This window comes from Anguilla rostrata, chromosome 14, assembly GCF_018555375.3.
Source record: "Anguilla rostrata isolate EN2019 chromosome 14, ASM1855537v3, whole genome shotgun sequence".
Lineage (NCBI taxonomy): Eukaryota > Metazoa > Chordata > Actinopteri > Anguilliformes > Anguillidae > Anguilla > Anguilla rostrata.
The window spans coordinates 6106181-6131202 of NC_057946.1; the positions used below are offsets into that span (position 1 = coordinate 6106181).

The 25022-nt window shown below is 40.5% G+C and overlaps 1 protein-coding gene across 2 annotated transcripts in view; it reads left to right on the top strand.

The window, feature by feature from the left end:
- The window catches only part of LOC135238824 (electrogenic sodium bicarbonate cotransporter 1-like), a 47369-nt gene extending 23629 nt beyond the window's left edge, over positions 1 to 23740 (top strand). For both annotated transcript variants that reach the window (XM_064306913.1, XM_064306914.1), the window contains 20 exons: positions 1365 to 1441; positions 4460 to 4617; positions 4949 to 5036; positions 5801 to 5955; positions 6873 to 6992; positions 7660 to 7834; positions 9875 to 10008; positions 11531 to 11802; positions 13238 to 13305; positions 14213 to 14398; positions 14705 to 14818; positions 15317 to 15478; positions 15769 to 15947; positions 17455 to 17527; positions 18091 to 18159; positions 18699 to 18872; positions 19221 to 19379; positions 20071 to 20164; positions 21319 to 21398; positions 23601 to 23740. In XM_064306913.1, the coding sequence (XP_064162983.1) occupies positions 1365 to 1441; positions 4460 to 4617; positions 4949 to 5036; positions 5801 to 5955; positions 6873 to 6992; positions 7660 to 7834; positions 9875 to 10008; positions 11531 to 11802; positions 13238 to 13305; positions 14213 to 14398; positions 14705 to 14818; positions 15317 to 15478; positions 15769 to 15947; positions 17455 to 17527; positions 18091 to 18159; positions 18699 to 18872; positions 19221 to 19379; positions 20071 to 20164; positions 21319 to 21362 (2501 nt within the window). In that variant the 3' untranslated portion in view covers positions 21363 to 21398; positions 23601 to 23740. The remainder of the gene's footprint in view (positions 1 to 1364; positions 1442 to 4459; positions 4618 to 4948; positions 5037 to 5800; positions 5956 to 6872; positions 6993 to 7659; positions 7835 to 9874; positions 10009 to 11530; positions 11803 to 13237; positions 13306 to 14212; positions 14399 to 14704; positions 14819 to 15316; positions 15479 to 15768; positions 15948 to 17454; positions 17528 to 18090; positions 18160 to 18698; positions 18873 to 19220; positions 19380 to 20070; positions 20165 to 21318; positions 21399 to 23600) is intronic.
- The last annotated feature ends 1282 nt before the right edge of the window (positions 23741 to 25022 follow it).

Here is a 25022-nt window from a genome sequence, read left to right on the forward strand (position 1 = left end):
GTATTCTTTCCCCTCTGGTGGCTGCATCCAACTGATATCGTCAATATTATCATGGGCTTCCATGGAAACAGAATGACGGAAGGAAGAGTGAAATGATTTGCATTCTGCACAGTGGCATTAAGCATGCTCCTGTAGCTTTTTATCCGCTTTGTTTTCAGTGTCCTTTACAGCTTATCAGTCTTGTTGGTACAGATGCCTCTCTATACTTATGTTGCCACCTTGCCTGCCATGTGCTTATAGTCTTTGTTAGTGTCTGTCTTTGTATATAAACAGTGTATTAATGTGTATTATTACAGTGAATATCTACCATATAATTATATACACTATATATATATTGTATACACTGCATTAGGAAAATTTCAGAAGAGTGAAGCGTTTCATAACTTGGAATGGATAGAACTTCAAATTCAAAAACACAATTCGACTAACACTCAAGGAAAATAAGTAGCAGAAATGTATGCTTATTTATTTGTTTGTTATTTGTCAGCATTTTTAATGTCCAAAAATAGTTTAATGTTCAGTTACCAACACACTAACCATATGTCTCACATACAGTTATTCTTACTTGGGTGTATTCTTGCCTTAGTAATGAGAAGGTACAAACAGCTTGATTGTTTACTGTTCCATGTAGCAACCTGTTACAGCTATTCTACAATTTGTTATTGTCACTTATGTAGGGCCCTGTATGTGCTGATGGTATGGAAGGCATGGAGGTTAATGAACTTGGAGCTATTGAGTATTTAAAGGGGAATTACACTTTAAAACACATATGGGCTTATTTGATTTCTAATTTTCTTCTAATGAATGTGTCGACCTTCATTTAGTCGATCAGTTATTTCGTTTTGTTAATATTTTATGATGTTTTGTTGCTTACCTTTACAAATTCAGGAAGTAGACCTTTACAAATTCAGGAAATAGACCTAGTCAGCATATCATTGCGCGACTTCAACGCTATGCTTTTCTTCGAAGAAGAAGAAAAAACCGGAAACCATACTACTATGTGGACTTGCGCTGAAAAAAAAAATAGGTTCTTGTTTCTAACGTTAGACGTTTAAAACAAAATAACTAATCGAAAAATGAAGGTCGACACATTCATTAGAAGGACAATATAAACAAAATAAGCCCATATGTGTTTGAAAGTGCAATTCCCCCTTAAATACACCTCTAAGCAGTGTCGAGCAAGGTGTCTTAAGTTTAAAATGAGCTTTCTCTTCGCAACTCAACCAGGAATGCTCAGTTTATCTCTTTTTCTCTTCAGTTCTGATTCCTACTGCCATTTCTGCCATTGCTGTTGGCATTCATTCCACGAAGTTTAATTTATGACGACTAATGCAGACCTAACACATTTGTGACAATTTTTATAGGCAGCCCAACGACCGCTCGTCGAAATCTGACTTCAAACAGCTTGAATGACTTCTCTGACAAGCCTGAAAAGGATCAGGTAAGTCCACTTCTATTTGGAGTGGGATATTTTATGTCCACAACTATTCTAAATAGGGCAACTTGTCTTTAAACGTGGCTGTATGGAGTCAGCTTTATTAAAATGCAAGGATAATCTAGTGAATTGCTGAAGCAGTTTTGAATAGTTTTGCTCGCCGTGGAAAATGGGCCCTCAAGCTGTGTTTTTCAGTTTCATCAGTCAGTAGCCGTTCTTCCTCCCTTCCATTGTCTGTGCAGTAGCTTTACGAGTTGCCATGACATGACATGTTTGTGTACGAACTAGGCAGTGTGAACAATTTCCTAAACTCGCCATATAATCATTTATTTAATGACATGCTTGTACATTGCTAATGCTGTTTTAAGCTAAATATAGCGTAGTATATATTAGTCAGACCTGTGTTTGTTTTGAGAAATTTTCATTGTGTAAGGCCTGTGGTGATGATATGATTATACATAATTGCTGCTTATGAAGAGATCATAAGAATTATATTACATCCTCTATTTGTTTGGTCATGGAATCCCAGTTGAGCAGAAAGTATTAACTTTTTAAGGTGTCTTTTGAAAGGAGACTTGATTTCATTGTCTTGGTCAGTTTATACTCATTATCGGTCAACAATGAGTAGGCAGCAGCAAAAGACTTCCATTATAAGTCCCCAATCACATCCTCTGGGCATACAAGCAGGAGTCCATTTGGCTAGAAACCAGAGTCCTGCCAGGCTTCACAGTAAGTGAACAGACCTCTCTCCATTGTGAAGATTAAATGAAGTCAGCACCGCAATAGAAACCTGTAATCACAGCCATTATGAGGCTCCTGCGTTGTCTAGCGGTGGTTTATGTACTGTATCCGTTGGACGGAGTGTAGCACAGTGGGTAAGGAACTGGGCTTGTAACCGAAAAGTTGCAGGTTCGATTCCCGGGTTAGGACACTGCCGTTGTACCCTTGAGCAAGGTACTTAACCGAAATTGCTTCAGTATATATCCAGCTGTTTAAATGGATACAATGTAAAAAATGCCATGTAAAAGTTGTGTAAGTCGCTCTGGATAAGAGCGTCTGCTAAATGCCTGTAATGTAATGTAATGTAATGTATCTGTTATTTCCTCAGCGCTGTCCCATAGAGACTGGGCTTAAACTTTCACTCACTTCCATCTGAACCAGCTGTAGTAGCCCCCCCCCGTATTTATCATTCATGAAATTTAGCCATTTCTGTTTCATTCACGTGACAACCTTGAAGTGATCGCATGTGAATACACTGTGATGTGTGAGGCCTGTGAAAAGCCTTCAAATACCAACAAACCCCAGAGAGACATGGCTGCATTTTTAAAGTCTTTGGGGCTTACAGCTTTGTGGTATCAGTATTGGCCATGTAGCTCTCTACAGAGCAACTTGGTTAATGGAAGAGATTTTCTTCCCAGGTCTGAATTTTTATTTTTTATTTTTTTTTGCTTTTTATCTATTCATTTTCTGCAGTTGCTACATTCCCACTGTCTGTAGCTGTGTGGGTGTGTTCACAAGGTCAACAGGTCGCAAAGAATTGTGTAGCCCGGGTGTGGAAACATGGAGGAGTGAAAGTAAAGTGTACTTTAGCATGTAGTGCTGTACTGCAGTGAAAGTAGTGTCTCATTTTTACTTAAAGTGTAGCCTAGGGTTAAACTATTACATTGTGACTGCCGTGATTTCTGCTCTACTCAAGCTGTCACATTCTTCATAATGTACTCTGTACGCTCAGTTTTTTTAAAAAGCCACTGCACCTCAATTTGACCGTTTGAACCCTGAGTAAATCTCCATCCCACTTACTGACATGCCCGATTACAAGTCATTTAACTTTCCTCTGAAAATTCCATGCAACATGCCATCTCAATGTATCGTTTCGTTTTTGGAACTTGGGAAACATAATTTATGGATGGTGCTTTGAAAATGTTGCTGCAGAACTTCAGCATGAATGCTAATTTCTTGACCCGGAAACTGCTCTTCACCACTAATGGTGGAAAACTTTTCCTTTCGTGGGTGGAAAGTACTTTTAAAAAGGAGAGGCACTATGAATTAGTGGGTCAAAATATTACAGTCACCAGCCAAACACCACTAACCTGATGGCTACAGAGCGTATACACATTTACAGGGAGCCCGTAGAAAGAAAAAAAACTTCAGAATCTAACATTGGGTATGTGTGCAATTCAGACATTGTGATGCACCTTCATTTTCTATGGGCCTATTTTTTAAGTGGAAGAGCACAAGTAATTTCTTGTGATGTACAATATGTGCATTTTTAGGGACAGTTTGCATTGATGTTGAACAACATGGATGCATTTGTCCCTCAGACCAGTCATTTAGTCACTTCCGCACATTGGCTATAGATAACGCAATGTGCATGAATATTTTGTCTAAAACACACCGATTTACTTAGAAATAATAGCATGCCCTCTGACCTGACTCCCATAATGTTTTACTATGATATTAAATTGCAGAACACTAAAATGCACCCTACGTTACTGATAGCAAGTCACTTGTTAAATGGGATTTCCTTTTCAGAACACTTTGCTTAAATAAACACTGATTTCTAGTTCTCTGAGGAAATGATTCATCACCTTTCTCTATGAATAGCCTTTTAAGCTTTGATGTTTTCTCCTAATGATGTTTGTTGTGTTATTTAGAATTATTTATCTTTAGAATTCCATGATAATTTGTCAATGAAGATGAATGAAGGACTTGGAAAGCATTCAGAATAAAGATTCTATGTAGAGATTACTATGGGTTTTTAATTTCCAGTTAGGGAAATATGCAGGGTTAAAGTGTTTTACAAGATAAAGGCTCAAATATCTTTTCGTGCCTTTTGGAAAATCTTTGACTTTTTCATTGTGGTCAGTATATTTTGTCTTGCCTCAGCCTCTAAATTAACTTGTCAGCAGTAAATTCACGGTCATGAATTGTGTAACTTAATGACGCATTGGCTGCATGTAATGTCACGTCGTTGGATTTTAAAATGCGGTTGCCATGGCTTCCTCATTCCTGTCATGTCTCCAGCTGAAGAATAAGTTCATGAAGAAGCTGCCTCGTGACGCAGAGGCCTCCAACGTCCTGGTGGGCGAAGTGGACTTCCTGGACAGTCCTTTTGTGGCGTTTGTCCGCCTCCAGCAAGCCGTCATGCTGGGAGCGTTGACTGAAGTCCCTGTGCCGACCAGGTAGTAGAACATCGAAGCATCCAAACAGCACATGAAAAGTATACATGCTCCATATTCCTGCTCAACTCCTCATTCCCAGATTGTTGGGATTGATCTGTCTTGTATGTAGATATACGGTACATGGAATTTCATTCTGAACACATTTGCACAAATGGTTATGGTTACAGTGGTTTTCCAGGCTCATAAATGGTTGTTTGTTTTCAAACTTCGACATTCAGTGAGGCTGCAAGGTGCCTAGTATGTTTGTGTGAATAATCAGGAGCAAAGAAGCTGTACCCATGCCACTGTCAATTCCACCCTTTCTGAGTATAATTCTGCCTTTTATCATCAGGTTCTTGTTTGTCCTGCTTGGACCCAAAGGAAAGGCAAAGTCCTACCATGAAATAGGACGAGCGATTGCCACCCTCATGTCTGATGAAGTAAGGAACGCATACAGTTGTCCCCTTTCCCATTGGTCCTTTAAGGACTTTAATTTCATATTCCTATGGAAATAAAACTTATCAGTTAAAAGTTAAAAAAGATCTTTTCTTGATCCTGCTCCTGTGCTCCAGTGTTATTATTACCCCATCTGGGTTTAGAAAGCTGCTAATCTCACGCAGGTAAAATAACTGCATGCTTTAATTTTTTCTTTTGACAAGATATCCTCTCTATTGAAATTTAGGATTAAGCAGTATCTCTTGTATCGTATTACCCTCTGGTTTTCTCAGAATGCCAAACCATATTAAGAGCCAAGTGTGTAATTAAAGGATGTCCAATGTGTATCAATTTACAGAAAATCCTCTTTAGACTTTTTAAAAACATTATTTATTTATTTTTTAATAAATAGCTGCCTTAGAATATAGGGCCTCCAATATAATCCTATGAACTGCATCAGCAATCCCACAGTGTAGATGTGTTTATGCAGATTTTATTTGTGGAAGGTTTTGAATGTGTTATTAATTTGTAACAATTCAAATCTTGATGATTGATCATTTGTGTTTTTTTGGCCTGTTCTTGAATTTAAAGAAATGAAAATGTGAAATGAAAATTTGAAATGTTCTTGATTTTAAAGAAACTTGGCAAGATTAATTTGCTTGCATTTTGAACTGTATCCCAAAAGCATTAATCGTAATAATTTTGCAGTATCTTACTTCGATCTTGTGTACGCTGTGCAACTTGGTAAGTCTGTGTTTGCTGTACATAGGTTTTCCATGACATTGCATACAAGGCTAAGAATAGGCAGGACCTACTTGCTGGCATAGATGAGTTTTTGGATGAGGTCATTGTCCTGCCCCCTGGAGAATGGGACCCAGAAATTCGGATAGAGCCTCCGAAGTCCCTGCCTTCCCCGGACAAAAGGTCAGGAGAACCGTGTCCTAGTGGAATTAATGTATCCATAACAGTGACCTCAAGGTCAAGAACGTTATGAACGTTGTTACTGGCCAGCTTTGCAGTTCTGTGTGTTTGGCCGTGCAGTTCCTTTGACTTATCGTGTGCCATAATGGGTAGAAGATGTCTTTGTACTGTAAGACGTTTGCTGTATGTGAACTTGTCTTATATTAAATTATTATGAATAATAATGAAAAATATTATGCCACATATCAAACAAGTGTCATTAATGTTTATAATGTAAAAATATTTACTATTCTCCTGTTACTGACATAGACATCAACCTATATATATAGTCAGCTCACTAATACAAGCCATTTCACAATTTTGTGTACGGCAGTAATCCAAGAGTGATGTCTTCCCCAGGCCCAACTTTATATAACGCTAACGCTAATTTTGTTAATTATATTAACTTGAATAATCAGTCTAAAATGTATTTCTGAGAATAGCATAACCAAGGATGCAATTTCACTGCCTGAAGTCTGCAGTTTTGTGCATTCTTTTGCATGTGCAAAAATTTTCGAGGGGGGTCTAATTTAGCATATTTCTATTAACATTTACAAATTGGGCCACTCTCAGTATAAGTGAATGAACAACTTCTGCATTCTAAACTGATTCCCACCAGTGATGGTCGCCAGTGTAAGTGAGCAAGGGCGAGTCTTTTAGGTTAGGACTACAGCCAAAGTATGGCTCTTTTATGCCTTTGGAAATAACTCTTGAGTATTTATTGGGCTTTTTCCGTCATTCAATCTTTATTTGAATAAGTCCTAATAGAACTGAAACCCATATTGCACATGATCATACTGTGGCCTTCCAATCTGTTGAATTTGCATGGTAGATGTCCTTTTTTGATAATGTTTCATGTAAACTTTACTAACTGTGGGCAGGAAGAACATGTACGCTGGGGGCGAAGGCGTCCAGATGAATGGGGACGCGCCCCAAGACGGGGGCCACGGAGGAGGGGGAGGCGGCCACCACGTCGGCGAGGAGCTACAGCGGACTGGGAGGTGGGGCCCGTTCACTCGCGCGCGGGCGACCCCCCCTGAACGAGCTCATTAAACATGCGCGTAATCGCAGCTCGCAGGGACGGAGTGTAGCACAGTGGGTAAGGAACTGGGCTTGTAACCGAAAGGTCGCAGGTTCGATTCCCGGATAGGACACTGCCGTTGTACCCTTGAGCAAGGTACTTAACCAAAATTGCTTCAGTATATATCCAGCTGTATAAATGGATTCAATGTAAAAATGCTATGTAAAAGTTGTGTAAGTCGCTCTGGATAAGAGCGTCTGCTAAATGCCTGTAATGTAATGTAATGTAATACAGGGAGCGGCGCCATTCACTGCGCTGAGAGGCACACGCAGGCGACGCTGGTGAAATGTGTACGCGCATCAGGCCGTCTCTTTCAAAGAAGTCACAACAGTGATCGCTGAGGTCACATCCTGTGAATTCACTGACTCGTCAGCATCGCTTACATTGGCGGGATTGTGTAATCGACACTGAAGTGGCTTCCCAGTAGTTTTAGATAAAGTATAGATAAATTACAAGGGTATGTTCTGGAGAGGGTAGAAATGTAAAGTCAACTTTAATGGTCGCACTGATACAAGTATCTCATCCACCAGTGCAATGATGCGCAATTTATTATCTGTAGTTTGCTGAAGCGTGTGTTTTCCCATCAGGTTCTGTGGAGGCCTCATTCTGGACATCAAAAGAAAAGCCCCTTTTTTCTGCAGTGACTTCTTGGACGCACTACACATTCAGTCTCTGTCAACGATTTTGTTCATTTATCTTGGGACGGTCACCAACGCCATCACGTTCGGGGGTCTGCTCGGCGATGCAACGGAGAACATGCAGGTGAGTTTCTCTTAGTTTATACTGGTTAACGCTGGATTGTGACCCCCCCCCCACGGCAGGGATCATCAACTCTGGCCCTCGAATCCAAATCCAGCCCTGGTTTTCTTTTCTCCCGGGTAATTAGTGGTACTGATTGGCCAGACTGTCTTCACACCTGACTCCCAGGCAAAGGGAGGGTGGAAAACCAGCAGTTCTCGGCCCTCGGGGACCGCGAGTTGCTGATCCCTGCCCTACGGCTTGTGTGACACGTTTGTCCTGAGACATCGCGTGTACATTTCACCGTTCAGTTTCAGAAGCAGGAGTACTTTCTTGATATTTCATATTTCAGTTTATACATTCATATTTCAAAAAGCACTTTACCAGCTCAGGTTGAGATCCCTGGAAAAAATGGTTCTTGGACTCAGTCAAATGCATATCATGAACAGTAAAAATGCCCCATAGCCACGTTCCAGGGCTTTAAATCAGTCATACTGTGTCTAATATATGGCTCATTGTTCTCTTGTTCTCTCGGTTAATTCATTTATATACTTTAGGGTGAGTCTTTAGAGCCCTAATTGCTAATGCACCTGGTTTCTGAAATTACATTGGATTGATATGACTGAAGGGGAAAACATGGAAAACAGCACAAGATTAGTTTGCACAAAACACATATTTAGTTCTTCAAGATTGGGTGTTACAACCACCAGGAAATACAGGTGGTCCCTTATTACTGCGTTTCTGAACCCCTGCCCTAGAATGTCAGTTTTCTTTTTCCTTTTAGCCTGAAGTACCCTGCAAGTGTTAACTCCTCAAATTTGGAGTGGCTCTGTGCAGTGGAATGATAGCCTTTCCTTGGGCAGCTGACCTTATTATAAGAGCAGTGCTGCACCTATGAGTAGCAGTTACAGTGGATTTAAGGGTTATAAATACCCACAGATCCTGATTAGAAAGAAGTCCTTGTCACAGATTGTTGCCAGGTGGACCAACATTTCCACAGGAGGTGCAACAGGAGAAATCCTTTTTAACAATGTTGAAAAGCTTCTGGATAGATGGCAAATAATTAGGAGAATTGAATAAAAACTTTTAAATATTATTAAAATATAAATTCATGTTATTATACAGTAAATCTGGTTTAAATTGCAGTAAAATTCAGTATTTGGTAAAATTCAGTATAGTATAATCAAAGAGGACATCTGTTTGTTCATACCTGAAATCTGAAAATGTATTGCATTTAAATATTTTTGATGCAATCATTCCAAGAGAAGAAACCTTAGGAGGAATGTTGTATTACACGACTTTATTGTATTGTTTTAAAATCCTATTACTACTGTCAAACTGTTGTGAAGTTTGTTCCTCATTAGTCTTTGGTCTGTGGTAGCAACTGCACTGTTTATACATTTTAGAAAATCTTTTCTGAATAAGTAATAAAGATAAATTGAGAAATGTATTTATAAGAAAAATCATGAACAAATACATTTAAATAACATACTAGGATGTCATTCTTGAGTCACTGATTCTGATTTGCTGTCCGTGTGTTATTTTGCATGTTTAAAAACACTCTTATACACAAATAATCTTGCTGACATTACTTACAATTACACACGTTCATAATTTGTTGACATATTCACTATTAAAAACAAAACATAAATGATGGGGCATGTGTGGCTGGCATACGTCAATGCGAAGCCTTAGCTGGAGAAAATGTCACTGTAGAGAACTGATGTCCTCAGGGGCGTCGTAGTGGGGGGAAAAGTGGGACTGACTACGCAGGGCCCGAATGGGGGGGGAGGGCCCTCAAAAAGCCTGGAATGATGCGTGCGAGACATGGATCAAGAGAGGAAGGGGGGGCCCACAGAGACCGCTCATGTACAGGGCCCAGAATTGTGTGCTACACCCCTGGATGTCTTGGCCCTCGTTTTCCTGTTGGGCAGGAAGCCGCAGGACGACACGGGTCACCGGGGGCACGCTCGCTCCTCAGAGAGGCCCCGAATATATGGCCCCTCGGCGCTCATGCGTCCGCGCCTCTCTCTCTCTCTCTCTCTCTCTCTCTCTCTCTCCCAGGGCGTGCTGGAGAGCTTCCTGGGCACCGCCATCACCGGGGCGGTCTTTTGCCTGCTGGCGGGCCAGCCCCTCACCATCCTCAGCAGCACGGGACCCGTGCTCGTCTTCGAGAGGCTGCTCTTTCATTTCAGCAAGTGGGTTTCGCGCCTTCCTTCCTTTTCACAACGCGCAGTTCGGCCATCTTGCAAGATTTTGTTTTTAGCAAAAGCGACTTGCCAAATGTTTCTCGTCGGTAAGTTGCCAGTAATAAAGTAATGTACGTGTGCAGGCACTCTGTTACATTAATTGTGATTGTGGACACCAAGCTGCGGTACAGCAGGTATCCACAGGTGATAGCAGCATGAGCCAGTCACATTTTCTGAATCTCAAAAAAAAAAAAAATGGCCTCACTGAAAAGCAGCTCACCTTCCATTAGCTACACATGCACTATTGTAACATTAGCAGCTGAGAAGTTGAGAGCAAAGCCATATATGAATGACTCGATTCATGATGCGTTGTGGATCCCTTTCTCGCTCGATGCTATGGAAGTCTAACATTACCTCAGGCTGAACTCGGCTTGTTCCACTATGAATAATTGACATTAATTATTACAGCAACTTGTCAATGCTGATACTTACATAACACACCTCAACTCAATGCTGTGCTCTGTAGTACTGAATGTACTAAGAGCATTAACTAATAAAACATCAATGTTTTAGACTGTATGGTTCACTGAACACTTATGTTAAAATGTAATTGGGTGGGTGGGGTGGGGTGGGGGGGGGGGGTGGAGGGTGGAGGATTGTAGAATGTGGAGAGAGGCTACGATTAAATGAACACTAGAACGAACAATATACTTTTTGTTTCCCACGGCAAACGCTTGCGCAGTTCTCTGTATAGAGTTTCCCCTCTGGATCCGACAAGGGCTTGGAGAGGTTTGTGCCCTCATCAGAGCATGCCAGACCAGTCAGTCACCTGTGTGCAGCACAGTTAATCCGCACACAGAGTTGCGGAAATGCTCCGCTGCTTTACTCTGCAGCCAGACCTTGCAATAATGGAATGTTCTGACGGCGTACATTCCCAATGACTCTATGAACCCCTATATCTGATCAGCCAGCTTGGTGAGAGAGGGTGTAACTTTAGAAGTCCATTGTATATCATAGTTGCTTTGGCGTGGATGATTCAATTACCTGCTATATGTTCTTTGGAGTAATGATGAGCATAATACTGAAATTCAATGGCAAGTGGTAGTAAAGAAAAATGTACCATTTGTACAAGAAAACTTTATTTTTATTTTTAAAGGGAAATAGATTTTTTTTGTACACTGTAATTCCGTTTCAAAGTAATATGACCTAAAACTGAAGTGAGTGGTTCATCAGTTTTGTCACCTAAATGTAGTTTGCATTTATACCGTAGATGTATGGGTAAGTATGTGCAAACAGATATGTAAGGCCATGCTTGTACAGTATAGGTTTTAGCCCGCCAAACCTGTTTTGCAAAGCATGCTGGTTAATGGCTGATGGGACACTTATCAGTAAATTATGCTTTTACAAGCACTGCATTCCTTCTGTTCTGGGCACTATATAACCGATACATAACAGCCATTTAGCAGACGCTCTTATCCAGAGCGACGATACTTGCCCTTAATAACACCATCTCCATATCCTGCCTTCTCAGGGACAACAGCTTTGACTACTTGGAGTTCAGGCTGTGGATCGGCCTCTGGTCGGCCTTCTTCTGCCTGGTTCTGGTCGCTACGGACGCCAGCTTCCTGGTCCAGTACTTCACCCGCTTCACCGAAGAGGGCTTCTCTGCCCTCATCAGCTTCATCTTCATCTACGACGCCTTCAAGAAGATGATCAATCTGGCCCAGAAAAACCCCATCAACCCTGACTTTCGCCTGGACTACGTGACGCAGTACAGCTGCCGCTGCACGCCTCCCCCATTCGGTAAGGTTCGGTCTGAATTAGTCAGAACTCACGCAGTATCCGTTCTTAGTCTGTGTGAGGAGGGCGTTCACCATCTGATAAAGTGTAACCAGAACGAAACTCGCACAGGAGTTGCATTCACTCCTCGCTCAAGGAAACCGAGGGCGTGATGAGGTGAGGGCAGTGATTTTAGAACCTTGAATGTTCTGAGTGAAAATAATGGCTGGAGAAGCTCCAATGTTGCGCGTACTTTTTACGCGTATGACTCCGCCCATCGCCGCTCCAAATCGAGCAAGCCGGTGTGACATTGAGAAATCAAGATCGTTTTAATGACATCAGCATGCGCGCGGCTGGAAAATGCCACTGTTTGCTTTCTCACAACGTTTGTTTGTGTTTAATTGGTAACTTGGCAGGAATGCTGTGACAAAAAAGTGGAGATGGAGCAATTCAGACAATTCAAGGGCAGTGGCTTATCTTTTGTGGTGGAGAATTACAAGAGTTAGCATCCGGCTGTGCATCTGCTATGAATCATCAGACCTTTCTTGGCTGCCCCCTAAGTAAAGCTGTGGTGGTAAAACTGCAGAAATCGAGCGTTCTATGACTTTGCTGCAATGTTTTATAAATGTATGTAAAAAAAATTCCTGCATTTATTTATTTATTGGCTATTGATAAAACATGCTTATGGTACACATTTATATCCTTTTAAAATCACCTCAGCCAATTAATCCACCTTTCACATTTGCATTGCATTATATCCCAAGCAGCTAATAATGCAGAAGAACTTAAGTGCAGTCGAATGAGTTTTGTGCGCAGTGTCTTTCAAATTCACTTGGGACTGAAATTGACATGGATTGTACTGGGATTTTAAAATGCACTGATGGAAATAATTGCATAACTACATACATGAAAGATCTGCACTCTAGGTTTCGTGATAAGGCTAGGCTAGCGGCAGTGTAGCACAGTGGGTAAGGAACTGGACTTGTAACCGAAAGGTCACAGGTTCGATTCCTGGGTTGGACACTGCCGTTGTACCCTTGAGCAAGGTACTTAACCTGCATTGCTTCAGTATATATCCAGCTGTATAAATGTATACTATGTAAAATGCTATGTAAAAGTTGTGTAAGTCGCTCTGCATAAGAGCGTCTGCTAAATGCCTGTAATGTAATGTAATTAAACTTTTGGCATACTTTATAGTCAGCAGAATGGTGTTATGTTCTGATAGCTTTGAGCTTGGTCCAGGTGTGGAGACATGTCCAGATGTGGATCTTTGCCAAATGGGCCTAGGACCCTGCTGACTAACACACCATTACACATTTATTATGTTCAGGGTGTGTTGCCTGTAAAATAATCCTATTGTATTCGTGAATGTGTGTTTAGTATGCATTGTCATTGCTAAAGTTGGAAGTGAAATGGACATATTTGATTAGACTCACATTTTATGAATGGTCTCACACAGGAAATGACTCTGGACTCGAGAGCAGTTCATTCGACGGGTCCAACTGGATGACAAACTCTACGGATCTGGTAATTTTATTTTATTCTGTGTTTAAAAGATTCACATTTCATCCACGTACATAAGAACAGCTTTGTTCATGAACGTGGTTGTACTGTACAGTGTCCCTTTACAATGCTACAGCTCTTTGTCATTCTAGTGACATTCAAATATAATGACCAAACACAGTTCAAACAAGGAATCCTATTTATTTTTTAAAGAACGTTTACTTTTGTCTGCCTCCCCATTGTCTATGTCTTGGCAAGGAATCAATATATATATTTTTTTACTGTGTTTCCTGGTTATGGCTGGAAGGAGCACCCAGTGGAAAGGTTACCTGTGGGCCATTTACCTGCAGAACTTACGTCACACAAATTTGACCTCATCCCTGCCTCAATTGTCATCCTCTGCTCCCCTCTCCCAATTATGAACATGTCATACTGGGGGTCCCAGCCATCGCCCCCATAGAAATGCCAGGCCAGACAGACAATGCCTGCTCGTTCAACGGGAACCTTTTCATGTAGCAGAGCGGTTAATGTTACAGCTGTGCTGAAGGGCCACATGAAAGATGTTGTTATCCACAGGACCCAGCTTTGTCCATTTTCTTTTCACTCCATCATTCTTTTCTTTGTTTGTGTTCATAGAGCACGGCTCAGTTCCATACATATGTGTAACTGCTTATTATTATTATTGCTGTTGATTGATTGATTGATTTTATTCGATAATTTTTAAAAAGAGAAAAACATGCATCTGAAGCAAGCTTCTCATACACATTAATTATTATTATTATTATTATTATTATTATTGCGGTTGTTATTATCTAGCCAGTTCATTTACAGACTGGCCACATGGCTATAGCAAGAACACACGATTATAAGGGGAATCTTAGCTTTGCTTTGGCGCGGTGTACTGACGAGCGTCTGTGCATCTGTGTCCTAGCCCATGAACGCCACCTGGTCGTCACTGACAGTGTCACAGTGTGAACAGTATGGAGGGAAACTGGTAGGGGAGGCCTGTGGCTACGTCCCTGACATCACGCTGACCTCCTTCATCCTGTTCCTGGGCACCTACGCCTGCTCCATGTGTCTGAAGAAGTTCAAGACCAGCCGCTTCTTCCCCACCACCGTAAGCCACCGCAGCCATGCCCATCTGTCGTATTTCATCCCTTCAAAGCCTTGGATGAAAGTCATTGACATTAACTCTAGCATTAATGTGTGAGGCCTTATGGAGTCAACTCTATTGATTTGCTATGGGGCTCCTATGAATTTGTGAACTTCACAGAAATGTAGCATGTTTCTTATGAGTCCTATTATACATGGTTCTTACCCACTGTGCAGCGTTGTGTGAGTGTTTTGCTAAAGAAGCAGGCATGTATCCATTATACACTCTGATAATGGGTGTGGACTCAATGCGTATGTTTTCTGCTTGCAGGTGAGGAAACTGATCAGTGATTTTGCTATTATCTTGGCCATTTTGATTTTCTGTGGTGTGGATGCACTGGTGGGAGTGAACACACCTAAGCTTCTTGTGCCAAGTGAATTCAAGGTAATGATTAATTTAATACACACATCACACACGTACACACACTCTACTGCTTTCATGCATTTTTATCAGATATAAATTTTAGAGTGCAAGCCCTGGCCTTTTTTGTGCTCTTTGCTGTGGAAGTTACTTCACCATGGAAGAATGTTTTCCTGTGAAAAGCAATTTTAAACCCTGCGGTTGAAAAAAAGAAAAGAAATTAAAGTTAAAGCAGTTGTAATGAAACTAAACATGAGAATAGTGGAAAACAAACTTCTGAATTCAATCCCAAAAGGAAACTTATAAGGTAACTTTGTGAGCCAAGGTATATTTATGAGAGAACACTAATTAGTATTGTTCGGGATGTACTGTAGATGATTATTTCTTGAATGGAAAGATGCTTTTTTGTCAGTAGTGTTAATTAATACACCTTTTATATTTAGCCCATGTGAGATCCTCCACGGTATATGTGTGAAAGCATGTTGGGTGCCTCATGCCTCAATTCCCACCCATGTTTTCCAGCCAACAAGCCCACTCAGGGGCTGGTTTGTCCCCCCGTTTGGAGGTAACCCCTGGTGGGTGTACCTGGCCTCTGCTCTCCCCGCTCTGCTCGTGACCATCCTGGTCTTCATGGACCAGCAGATCACGGCTGTCATCGTCAACAGGAAGGAACACAAGCTCAAGGTGGGTCAACTGGCTAATTTATGTTTCCTGGGATACAAGAAATTCTTGTATGACAAGACGGCACATTGTGAAGCACGCCAACTGCTGTATTTAGATTCTAAATATAGCAGATCTAAATTAAAATAAGTAATTGAGGCGTATTACCATCCTTTCAATTAATTGTGTAAAACATTAAACTGGATACTGTAAATACCTTATCCATTTCTCTGACTGAAAAGGACAGACACATTTAAAAGGGGGAAGCATTGATCTCATGTGCTGTGAAACACTGTGTCTGCCCCCTCACACAGAAAGGTGCTGGCTACCACCTGGACCTGTTCTGGGTTGCCGTTCTCATGGTCATCTGCTCCTTCATGGGCTTGCCCTGGTATGTGGCCGCCACCGTCATCTCCATCGCCCACATCGATGGTTTGAAGATGGAAACGGAAACGTCGGCTCCTGGGGAGCAGCCCAAGTTTTTAGGAGTGAGGTATAGTGTGTGCATTATTTCTAACTGGCAGGCATTCACACTAGTGCTGTCATGATAACCAAAATGTTGATTTTGGTGGCAATACCTGTGCAAGTATCACGATTCTGAACAACACCATTGAGAACATGCAGCATAAAGCGTTACATAAAGGACGTTGATCGGAACACTATAGTGCATCATGGGATTGAATTGGTATTACAAGATTATGATGGTGTGGCAAGTCACCAATGACAGGATGAGGACTTGGACTTATCTTCATGAATGAGTGCAAATACTTTTGTTTTCCCTCACTGAAGGATTGATGATGATTGATTGTCATCATGGAATCACCTTGTGTGATGTCAGACCATTCTACTTCTGGTTAACATCTTTCCAACTCCTTGCACTCCTTGAGGGCCTGCCACTCAAATGCTTTGCTAAGCTGGACGTGTGTCCCTTGGACTGTAATTTTAGGGGTGTTCCTGGGTGTTCCCTTGTTAGCTCTTTAAGCAAAGTAGTGGCATATCTCACTTCTGGTGCCTGTTTTGTGCGCAAGTACAGGACGGCCAAGAGTAACATTTGCAGCCACCGTGTTAGTGTTGGCCACCTCCCTTCTTGCTGAAGCTTTGCATTGTTTTTTGGGACCAGCCACAGACGTACATTTTACGCAGGACGTACGCACGCCAGGAGTGTGCTAGTACTGCCCCTTGTGAAGATGCAGATCAGTGACGCGTAGAACCTTGGATACATCGCTCTTGTGTACAGAAAATACACAATGAAACGCATTTTATAGAGGAAGCAGTACAAAAAAGGAACCATTTTTCAAATAAGGCTGTCAGGGTGTGATACTGTGGAAGAACTGTTCAACCGTGCAACACTGATTCACAGACTGGTTTTTAAATTAACCAACATTAAGTTTCTGAAGCTCTAAACATTTCTCAGTGTGTGCTGTCCAAAGTCAGGAGTTCTTCAACACTGCACAGGTTTTTTTTCACAGAATAGTGTTGTTATAACTGCCAAATTACAAAATTATGTGAATGAAGCTATTCATTTGTTTCAAAATGTAAATGGCACCTGCATGAATTTTTAGCCGTAGATTTAAAAGAAGTTGCCAATCTAGTGGAATAACTTTAGTTCTTAAAAAAAAAAAATTGAGTTCAAAATTAGACTTGTTTCATGTAAGGATCACATTATGGTTTATGTGGTAGTAAAATAAGATTATTTATTTATTTTATTTTTTCTTGACAAATTCACATTCGGTGAGCTTCAAATCCATGTGTTGGAATGTAAAATACCTACTCTAAAACTTTTGAAGTTTAATCTCACCTGCTGTGTAATGCCTTGTTTGCAAAGCAGAGAGATCTCTAACTGTATGTTTCCCCATGATAATGTATCTGAAAGCCAATATTGGTCTGAGCAAAATGATCCAGTCTTTTTAAAAGTGTAGGCTCCATGCTTATCTCTTCTACTGTATGAATTGCTGTAGATTTTGAATTGGTGGAGGTACTCAATGTTGCTTTTTCCACAGGGAGCAAAGGGTCACTGGTATCGTCGTCTTTCTTCTCACTGGATTATCCGTTTTCATGGCTCCAGTTCTCAAGGTATAACATCATTTTCTCTCAATGATGTTTAGTTTCAGGATTTTACATTGTTTTTTTTTTTTTTACATTTAGTCATGCTTGTACAGTACAATAGCATTCTTTTTTTTGTCAAAATATTTTCTATAATAGATTGAAGGTGCTATAATGTATCTGAGGAAGGAAGGTTCACTGTAGGTTATCAAGTCTACCGAACACCAACACTCACATCCAGTCTGAATTGCAGAGAGGTCTTCGGAAAAAAACTTCTAATGTAGTTGTTGCCTGCCCCCTAGTGTACAGATTAGGCGATGGAATTTGAACAGCAATGCATCGGAATTGAGCTTTCAGAAGTGAAATGATGCAATTGTGAGCTTCTCATGATTTTATGAATTTTCGGAAATGATTTTGAGGTCTTTGTTTTCTTTTTTCTTTTCTCTTAAAGTTTTTTGTGCAGTTTTCCTTCAAATATTCATAATGGGCTGTGACTTTATAATCTCAAAATGAATGATATATGGTTAATATATAAGACAATAAACAATGCCTTAGTTTCTGATTGTTTCCTTATTCCTTGTGTTCTCCTCCAGTTCATTCCTATGCCTGTACTGTATGGAGTTTTTCTCTACATGGGTGTGGCCTCTCTAAATGGTGTGCAGGTGAGTTATGTCTGCTCATGCGTGAGGTTGATAATATTGAAGGTGTAAGAAAAATTCAATTTGAATTCTATTTTATCGAAATTATGCCAGAATACATCCTAGTTAATTGAATGTATAGATTATGATACTGTTTTCAACACAATGGCCCTATAGCAATGAACTCATGTGGCATCACACAGGAGTAACTGATAATGGATAATAGTAGCACATAATGACTCAGCACAGCCAAGGTTAAATTAGTTTTTAACATTTAAATGTTATTTTTAACAGAACATAATTGATACATGAATAAACATTTAATCTAATGAATGCAATCATGTACCGTTTTTAATAATCTAACATTGTGAACGATGGGACAAAAATGAATTCAATTAAGTTCAACTGTAATTGTTTAAAGGTTTTTTTTGTGTCACAAAGCAGTTTTACAGAGATCCAGAGCTGCATATTAAACTTGGGAATCCCTGTGTGTCGGTTAGCCTGTAGTATAAAAGAGAGTTGTCCATAAAGCAGCTGTTTTAGTAAGCTGTCCTCTCTCCTAGTTTATGGACCGTCTCAAGCTGCTCCTCATGCCGCCCAAGCACCAGCCGGACCTGATCTACCTGCGTCACGTTCCCCTGCGCAGGGTCCACCTCTTCACCTTCATCCAGGTGCTCTGCCTGGCCCTCCTCTGGATCCTCAAGTCCACTGTGGCTGCCATCATCTTCCCCGTCATGGTGGGTCTGCCATCGTTAAACGACTGAGTAAATCTTTAAGCTGATGTAGTTTAACTGATTATTCTTTTCTTTTCTTTTCTTTTCTTTTTTTAAAAACGAGCCTGCTTTTAGTAAGTGCTGGTGATAACTGATAACTGAACTGTGATGCATATGAATCACATTTTGACATGATTAAATTTTAAATCACAGGCGTTTGCTAAAGGGCAAGAAGTGTGACATTTGAAGCCGCCATTTGTAGAATGGCACTATAAGCAACATCGGTCACGCTGGTGAATATTCACTGGAAAGTAACGGTGAAGGTGAGCCTTTTTTTAAAGATCTTTGGTTTTACCGGCTGTGGCTTTCTAGATCTTAGCCCTGGTGGTGGTGAGGAAGGCAATGGATTACCTATTCTCCCAGGATGACCTCGGCTACCTGGATGATGTCATTCCTGAGAAGGACAAGAAGAAGAAGGAGGATGAGAAGAAAAAGAAGAAGAAAGGAAGCATAGACAGTGAAAATGATTATGTGAGTGCCTTTCGTTGGTAGCTATGTTGAATTCATTTAAAAAGTAGCTAAATTAGTGATAAATTGGCACATAGAATAAAAAGAGTTGTCTGATGGATAGGAAATATTCCTCAAGTAATTAAAAATGTATTTTATGCTTCATCCCAGTGTTTTATAGGCCTGGGGTACACTGACTCTACTGGATTTAATTCCATCTGAGTACTCATTCAGTATTGATTGAGCTGTTAAGTCAATACTAATTTATATTACTTAGCAGGTATTTTTAAAAGGACATTTTGTTGAGTTTTTCTTTTTGTGTTTGAATGGCAGTTTGTAATTTACATATTCAACCAACAGCAGCACACCTTAAAGGTGCAGTGGCTTGCCCTTTACAGCTATCAAAAGGTGTTATTAAATGATGTGCATATTGCGAACAATTTCCCAGTTGTCTAAAGTTTCTGTTTAAACTACAAGTCATCAGTCTTTTCAGACGCATCAGGGACATTACTTGATTTTTATCTGTAGTTTGAAGTACAATAATTAGAATACAACACAAATTCCCAAAAGAGAAGTCAAATTTCTTACACATTCATGCAATACTTGTGCTGATGAATAATACAAAGCGGCATTTCTGCCTTGTGTGATCCATAATGTGCTACCTTTTGTCTGCTGGGACTGCTTCCTCAAGCCTCTCTATGAATTTCCTCCACAGTCGGACTTTCCCTACCACGAAAACGTTCCCAGTATTAAAATCCCCATGGACATGATGGAGCAGGAGCCCTTCTTAGGTGGTAAAACCTCAGCCCGTGAGTAGAACTGACCCCTAATCTCTTCCTCCGTAAACTAATGCTGGAATTTGGGGCGCTGTCCAACAATATCCGTTCCTTGCTAAAAAAAAAAAGCACCTGATTCTTAACTTTCCTCTTAACTTTTCTCTCGGGGGTTGCTGGTCACTGTGTGGCAGCCACTCTTTGCATTTACTCCTTACAAAGAGTTAATAGCACCGAGCCTTGAATCATAAATTTAATCTGAGGGATGCGTGTTCTGTTAACAGATGCAGAGGACCTCCTAACTGAATATGCCTTACATGGCATGCAATTCCGGTCACTTCTGGGCTAATAACAATAAATTTGCTGCCGCACCATTGTGGAATATACTATACTGTACCATGCAGATGTTATGTCTGGCATTGTTAAGGAGTTAAAATAAGTGACAATTATCTAAAGAAGTAAAACCTTTAATTATGCAGTATATAATAAACTGCATGCAATTAACTGCTTTTTAATGTCAAAGCATTTTTGTGCACTACGGTCACTTTTTGCAAGGTTTCATTCTCCAAAATACTCTCCATTCTTGAAGAAGTAAAACTATTTTAATCAAGTAATCAAGTAAAACTATTTTATTTTCCAATGAAAGCTTTTTCTTCCCATCTCCCTAAACTCAGTGGGCTCGCTAGGCATGACCTTGGAGAGAGAGCCCCTGAGCTCATGCAGATATCACTGGCTAACGGTCAGCTTGATGCTTCTCTGGAATTGTCTGTATCCTGCTCCTAGCCAAGAAACTGTCACCCATTCCTGTATTTTAATTCCAATTTTCACTTGAAATGTTGATCTGATTGTTGAAGCTGAAATTTATTTCCCAATAAGAAACTAGCGAATTGATTTATAAAACTGGAGAACACACACCCTCTACTTTCCAAGGAGTTGGCGATCTAAATTTTGGAAGACATGTACATATAAACAAAGATTTACACATTGCTTGTTCTTCCCATTGAGCTTACATTGTGTAAGATTACATAAATTGGTTCTTAGTTTGTGGCATGTTTTCAAAAGTGGTATACATTAACTGAGCCCTATCAGTAGAATGGGAATTCTAATAACCCCTTTGGCACTCTGCATGTGCAAGGCTGTAACCTGAAATGTATATGTGATCAGAATCCATTGTTGCTCTCTTTTTGCAGAGGATAAGCCGCCATCTTACTTCAACCAGCATTCTTCCTGCTGAGCAGCCAAACGGTTTCCAGGCTGGCACTGTGATCAGGTGAGGAAGGCGACTTGCAGGCCCAGCGCCGCCCTCTCGTGGCTTTAGCAGCGCCACCGTCTGGTCACGTACGGTACAGACCTGTGATTTTGCAAGGGTGATGGAGCAGTTAGGAGTGAGTAATGACCACATACGCAACGCAGGGAGTGAGTGCGGTGCCCTTATCCTGCTCCTCCCAAACAAAAATATTTTTAAAAGCAGAAACGGAAGCAATGGCATGACTACCCAAAGAACAATGCTGACAGAAAACGAATAGCTTCTAGTATTACGGTTGGGGATAGAAAGGGTAAATAAAATCAGCATATACAGTATATGGCACTGTCCAGGGATGGGAATCCTTCAGTCAGCTGGAATATCTTCCTATGACTCATGACTGTGTGGGCCCAGAGGTTATATATTTGACACTCTGTTCAGAACCACTTTATTTGTAAATACAAAATGCTTCCAAGTTATGGTCATGAACTGAACAATGGTTAAAATAGGGAGAGTGAAAAATGTGTCCCTGATGCTGCTGTTTTGATTTAATTTAACCTTTCATGGTTTACTTACCATGCTCTATTTAGCATTAAAAATGAATGTATATTTGCATAGATGAAAAAATAATTTCATCCACAAACACCATAAGCACGAAGGAGCATGAGGTTTAATAAAGTATGTCCCAACAAGACCGTTTAATAATCTTTGCAGTTTCAGCCTTTTCCTCTCGCTGCTAGAAATGGTAAAGCGGGTATTTTGTCAAAATAGTCAAAATGTGAAAATAGTCATGTCGCAGCAAGAAGGTCCTGGGTTCGAATCCTGGCCTGGGCCTTTCTGTGTGGAGTTTGCATGTTGTCCACGTGGGTTTTCTTCAGGTACTCTGATTTCCTCCCACAGTCCAAAGACATGCAGGTAGACTAATTGGAGACTCTAAATTACCCATCGGTATGAGTGTGTGAGTGAATGGTGTGTGTGCCCTGTGATAGATTGGCGACCTGTCCGGGGTGTATTCCTGCCTCTCGCACAGTGCATGCTGGGATATGCTCCAGCACCCCCCGTGACCCTGACCAGGAATAAGCGGGTATAGATAATGGGTGGCTTGGATATTCCATGGCTGTATCTCATTTTCTGCAATAAGCTTCTTGCTCAATATAGCCAAGGACAGGCTGGCTTACCCAAGATAAGCCAATTGTAAGCGCTATCATCAGGTCTTGGGTGCCAGGACAAGGGAGCTTAGAACAGCGAGGGAACAGAAATGGTTACAAGAGATCCGTAAACCTGTAAGAAAACATGTGACTATGCCAGCTACTGAAAACAAGAAAATTGGCCTCCAGTCGCTGTACGTGTGGGTACATCTTTGTACAGTACCAGCCAAAAGAATCAGGCTACCTGTTTTTTTATTTTCATTTTTAACTTTAGGTAGAAAAGAATTCAATTAATATATGCACATTTATTGAATAAAAAACCAAAGTATAAATATTAAAAAAATTTCTTCCTATAATTAAAAATAAATCTCAGAAATAAATTGAAATAACCTCCTCTGGCTTTCATTACAATTAATGAAATTATTGGAAATCTACACAGTCGTTTTGCAAAGTGGGTGTGGTGGAGGTGTGGGAGGGAGATGAATCCACTGGTGGTCCAATACTTTTTGCCTGTACTGCAGTTTGTCCATTAGAGTACATGGATGATCTAACCTGGGGAATGCTTTGCTGGAATGCCATATGTGCACCCTCAAATCGACCTAGAGTACACTCATGGTGTCAGTCAGTAATTTGTATAAGTGAAGGAAAATGGTTAATGGAAATGGTTTCTATTATAGCAGTTCCTGAGTTCAAACTTAAAGAAAAAAAAAAAAAACTAAATGTCTCTGGGCGGACACGGTGGCATAGTGGTTAGCACTGTTGCCTCACAGCAAGAAGGTTGTGGGTTCAAATCTCGGCTTGGGGCCTTTCTGTGCGGAGCATGCTCTCCCCGGGTTTGCGTGGGTTTACTCGGGGTACTCCGGTTTCCTCCCACACTCAATGACGTGCATGTTAGGTGCACTCCTGCAGGTGCCCTTGACCAAGGCACTGGCCTCAGAACTGGAGTTGGTCCCCGGGCGCAGCACAGGGAGGCAGCTGCCCATTGCTCCTAAGTAACTAGGATGGGTCAAATGCAGAGGACAAATCACCCCAAAGCGTTCAATAAAGTATATCTTATCTTATCTTATCTTATCTCTTTCAGTCTTGAGACATCCATTGAAAGCTGTGCCTCAGATTAGGATGGACATGGAACAGGAAGGTGGATTTTTCAGAGAAGCAGAGAGGTCCCACACATCTTTCTCTCCTGTCCTACTGAACTGGATAACACTTGCACAACCACAAGACCTTCCCCATTATCACGTTTCAATCTTTTTTCTAATTCCTCCACTACCAATGGAAGGAGTCCCTTTATCAGAAAATGTGGACAAACTCAGTTTTTGAGGGAACATGAAGGACTTTATCCCCTCGCTGCTGCTTTTTTCTGATGAGAACAAACATGCCGTCAGTAAAACATTTGGATATACCTTTCTGCTTATTTCAGAAGATGCCATGATGTATGTACACCAAGAGGAAATGTGAAAATTGTATCTATTTTTCTTCCTCACTGCAGTGCACAGGCATGGATGCTCCTTTTGCTCACATGTACTGTACTTCCTTTTCTTTATCCAATATCTCAGGCACTTTTTTTTTTGTTTTGTCGATACATATGGCAATGGATATATGGCCTGATATACTGTTTTTTTTAAGACTGTATAATCAAATTTCCTGTTATAGGAAACCAATGTAATTTAAATTTCGTAGCTCTACCTCTTGATTTTTAGATGAGACATAATATTAAGGGCACATCATAAGGTTTCAATATTTGACATTCACTTTCGTTGTTTTCGTCTGGCTCAGTTACAATCTTATTGAAGAAATAATGCAATACATGAACAGGCATTGTTTGTGGCAGATACTTGTGTATTCTGTTTTAATGCAATTAAGGTTTTGTGATGACAATCTTTAAGGCCTAAATGGATTTTTATTTTGTTTTATTGTTCTAATCATTGGTTTTAGCACAGCATTGACAAACAGCATTCAGTATTAGGTTTGAAACATAAGCAATGTGGTCTACATTAAAGGTTATCCCACCATGAACTTGTGCTGTGAGAAAAACTGGAACTTTCAAATTGGCGCCATGCCTGAAATCCTATACTTTTAAATTTACTGTGCCCATGAAAATCCATTTTCATCCTAATTTTTTTTTTTTGGCGAATATAAAGGGCTGACTTAATTTGAAGTCATCTGGGATAGTTTCATCGTTTTTACAAATTTCAAACAGTTCTTTGCATAAAACTAGCAAACTGTAAAGAATCTTTTTTTCAAATTTGATTTTAGGGAATACTAAGCCTGCCAAATCCGTGAATACGATTTTGTGTCTCTCTCAATCAGATCTAGTTGAGAAAATGGATTTCCTTGGGCTGCGTTACATTCTTTACCTAAGTGGCTTAAGCATTTGTTCCAGTTGTAGCATTGATCCAATATGTTTAAAACGGATCTAGTTAAATGTTGTTTTAAATCCAGTTTTGATTCTATTTTTTATTATTATTTTTTAAGTATGCAAAACCAATACCAATGGAAGAAG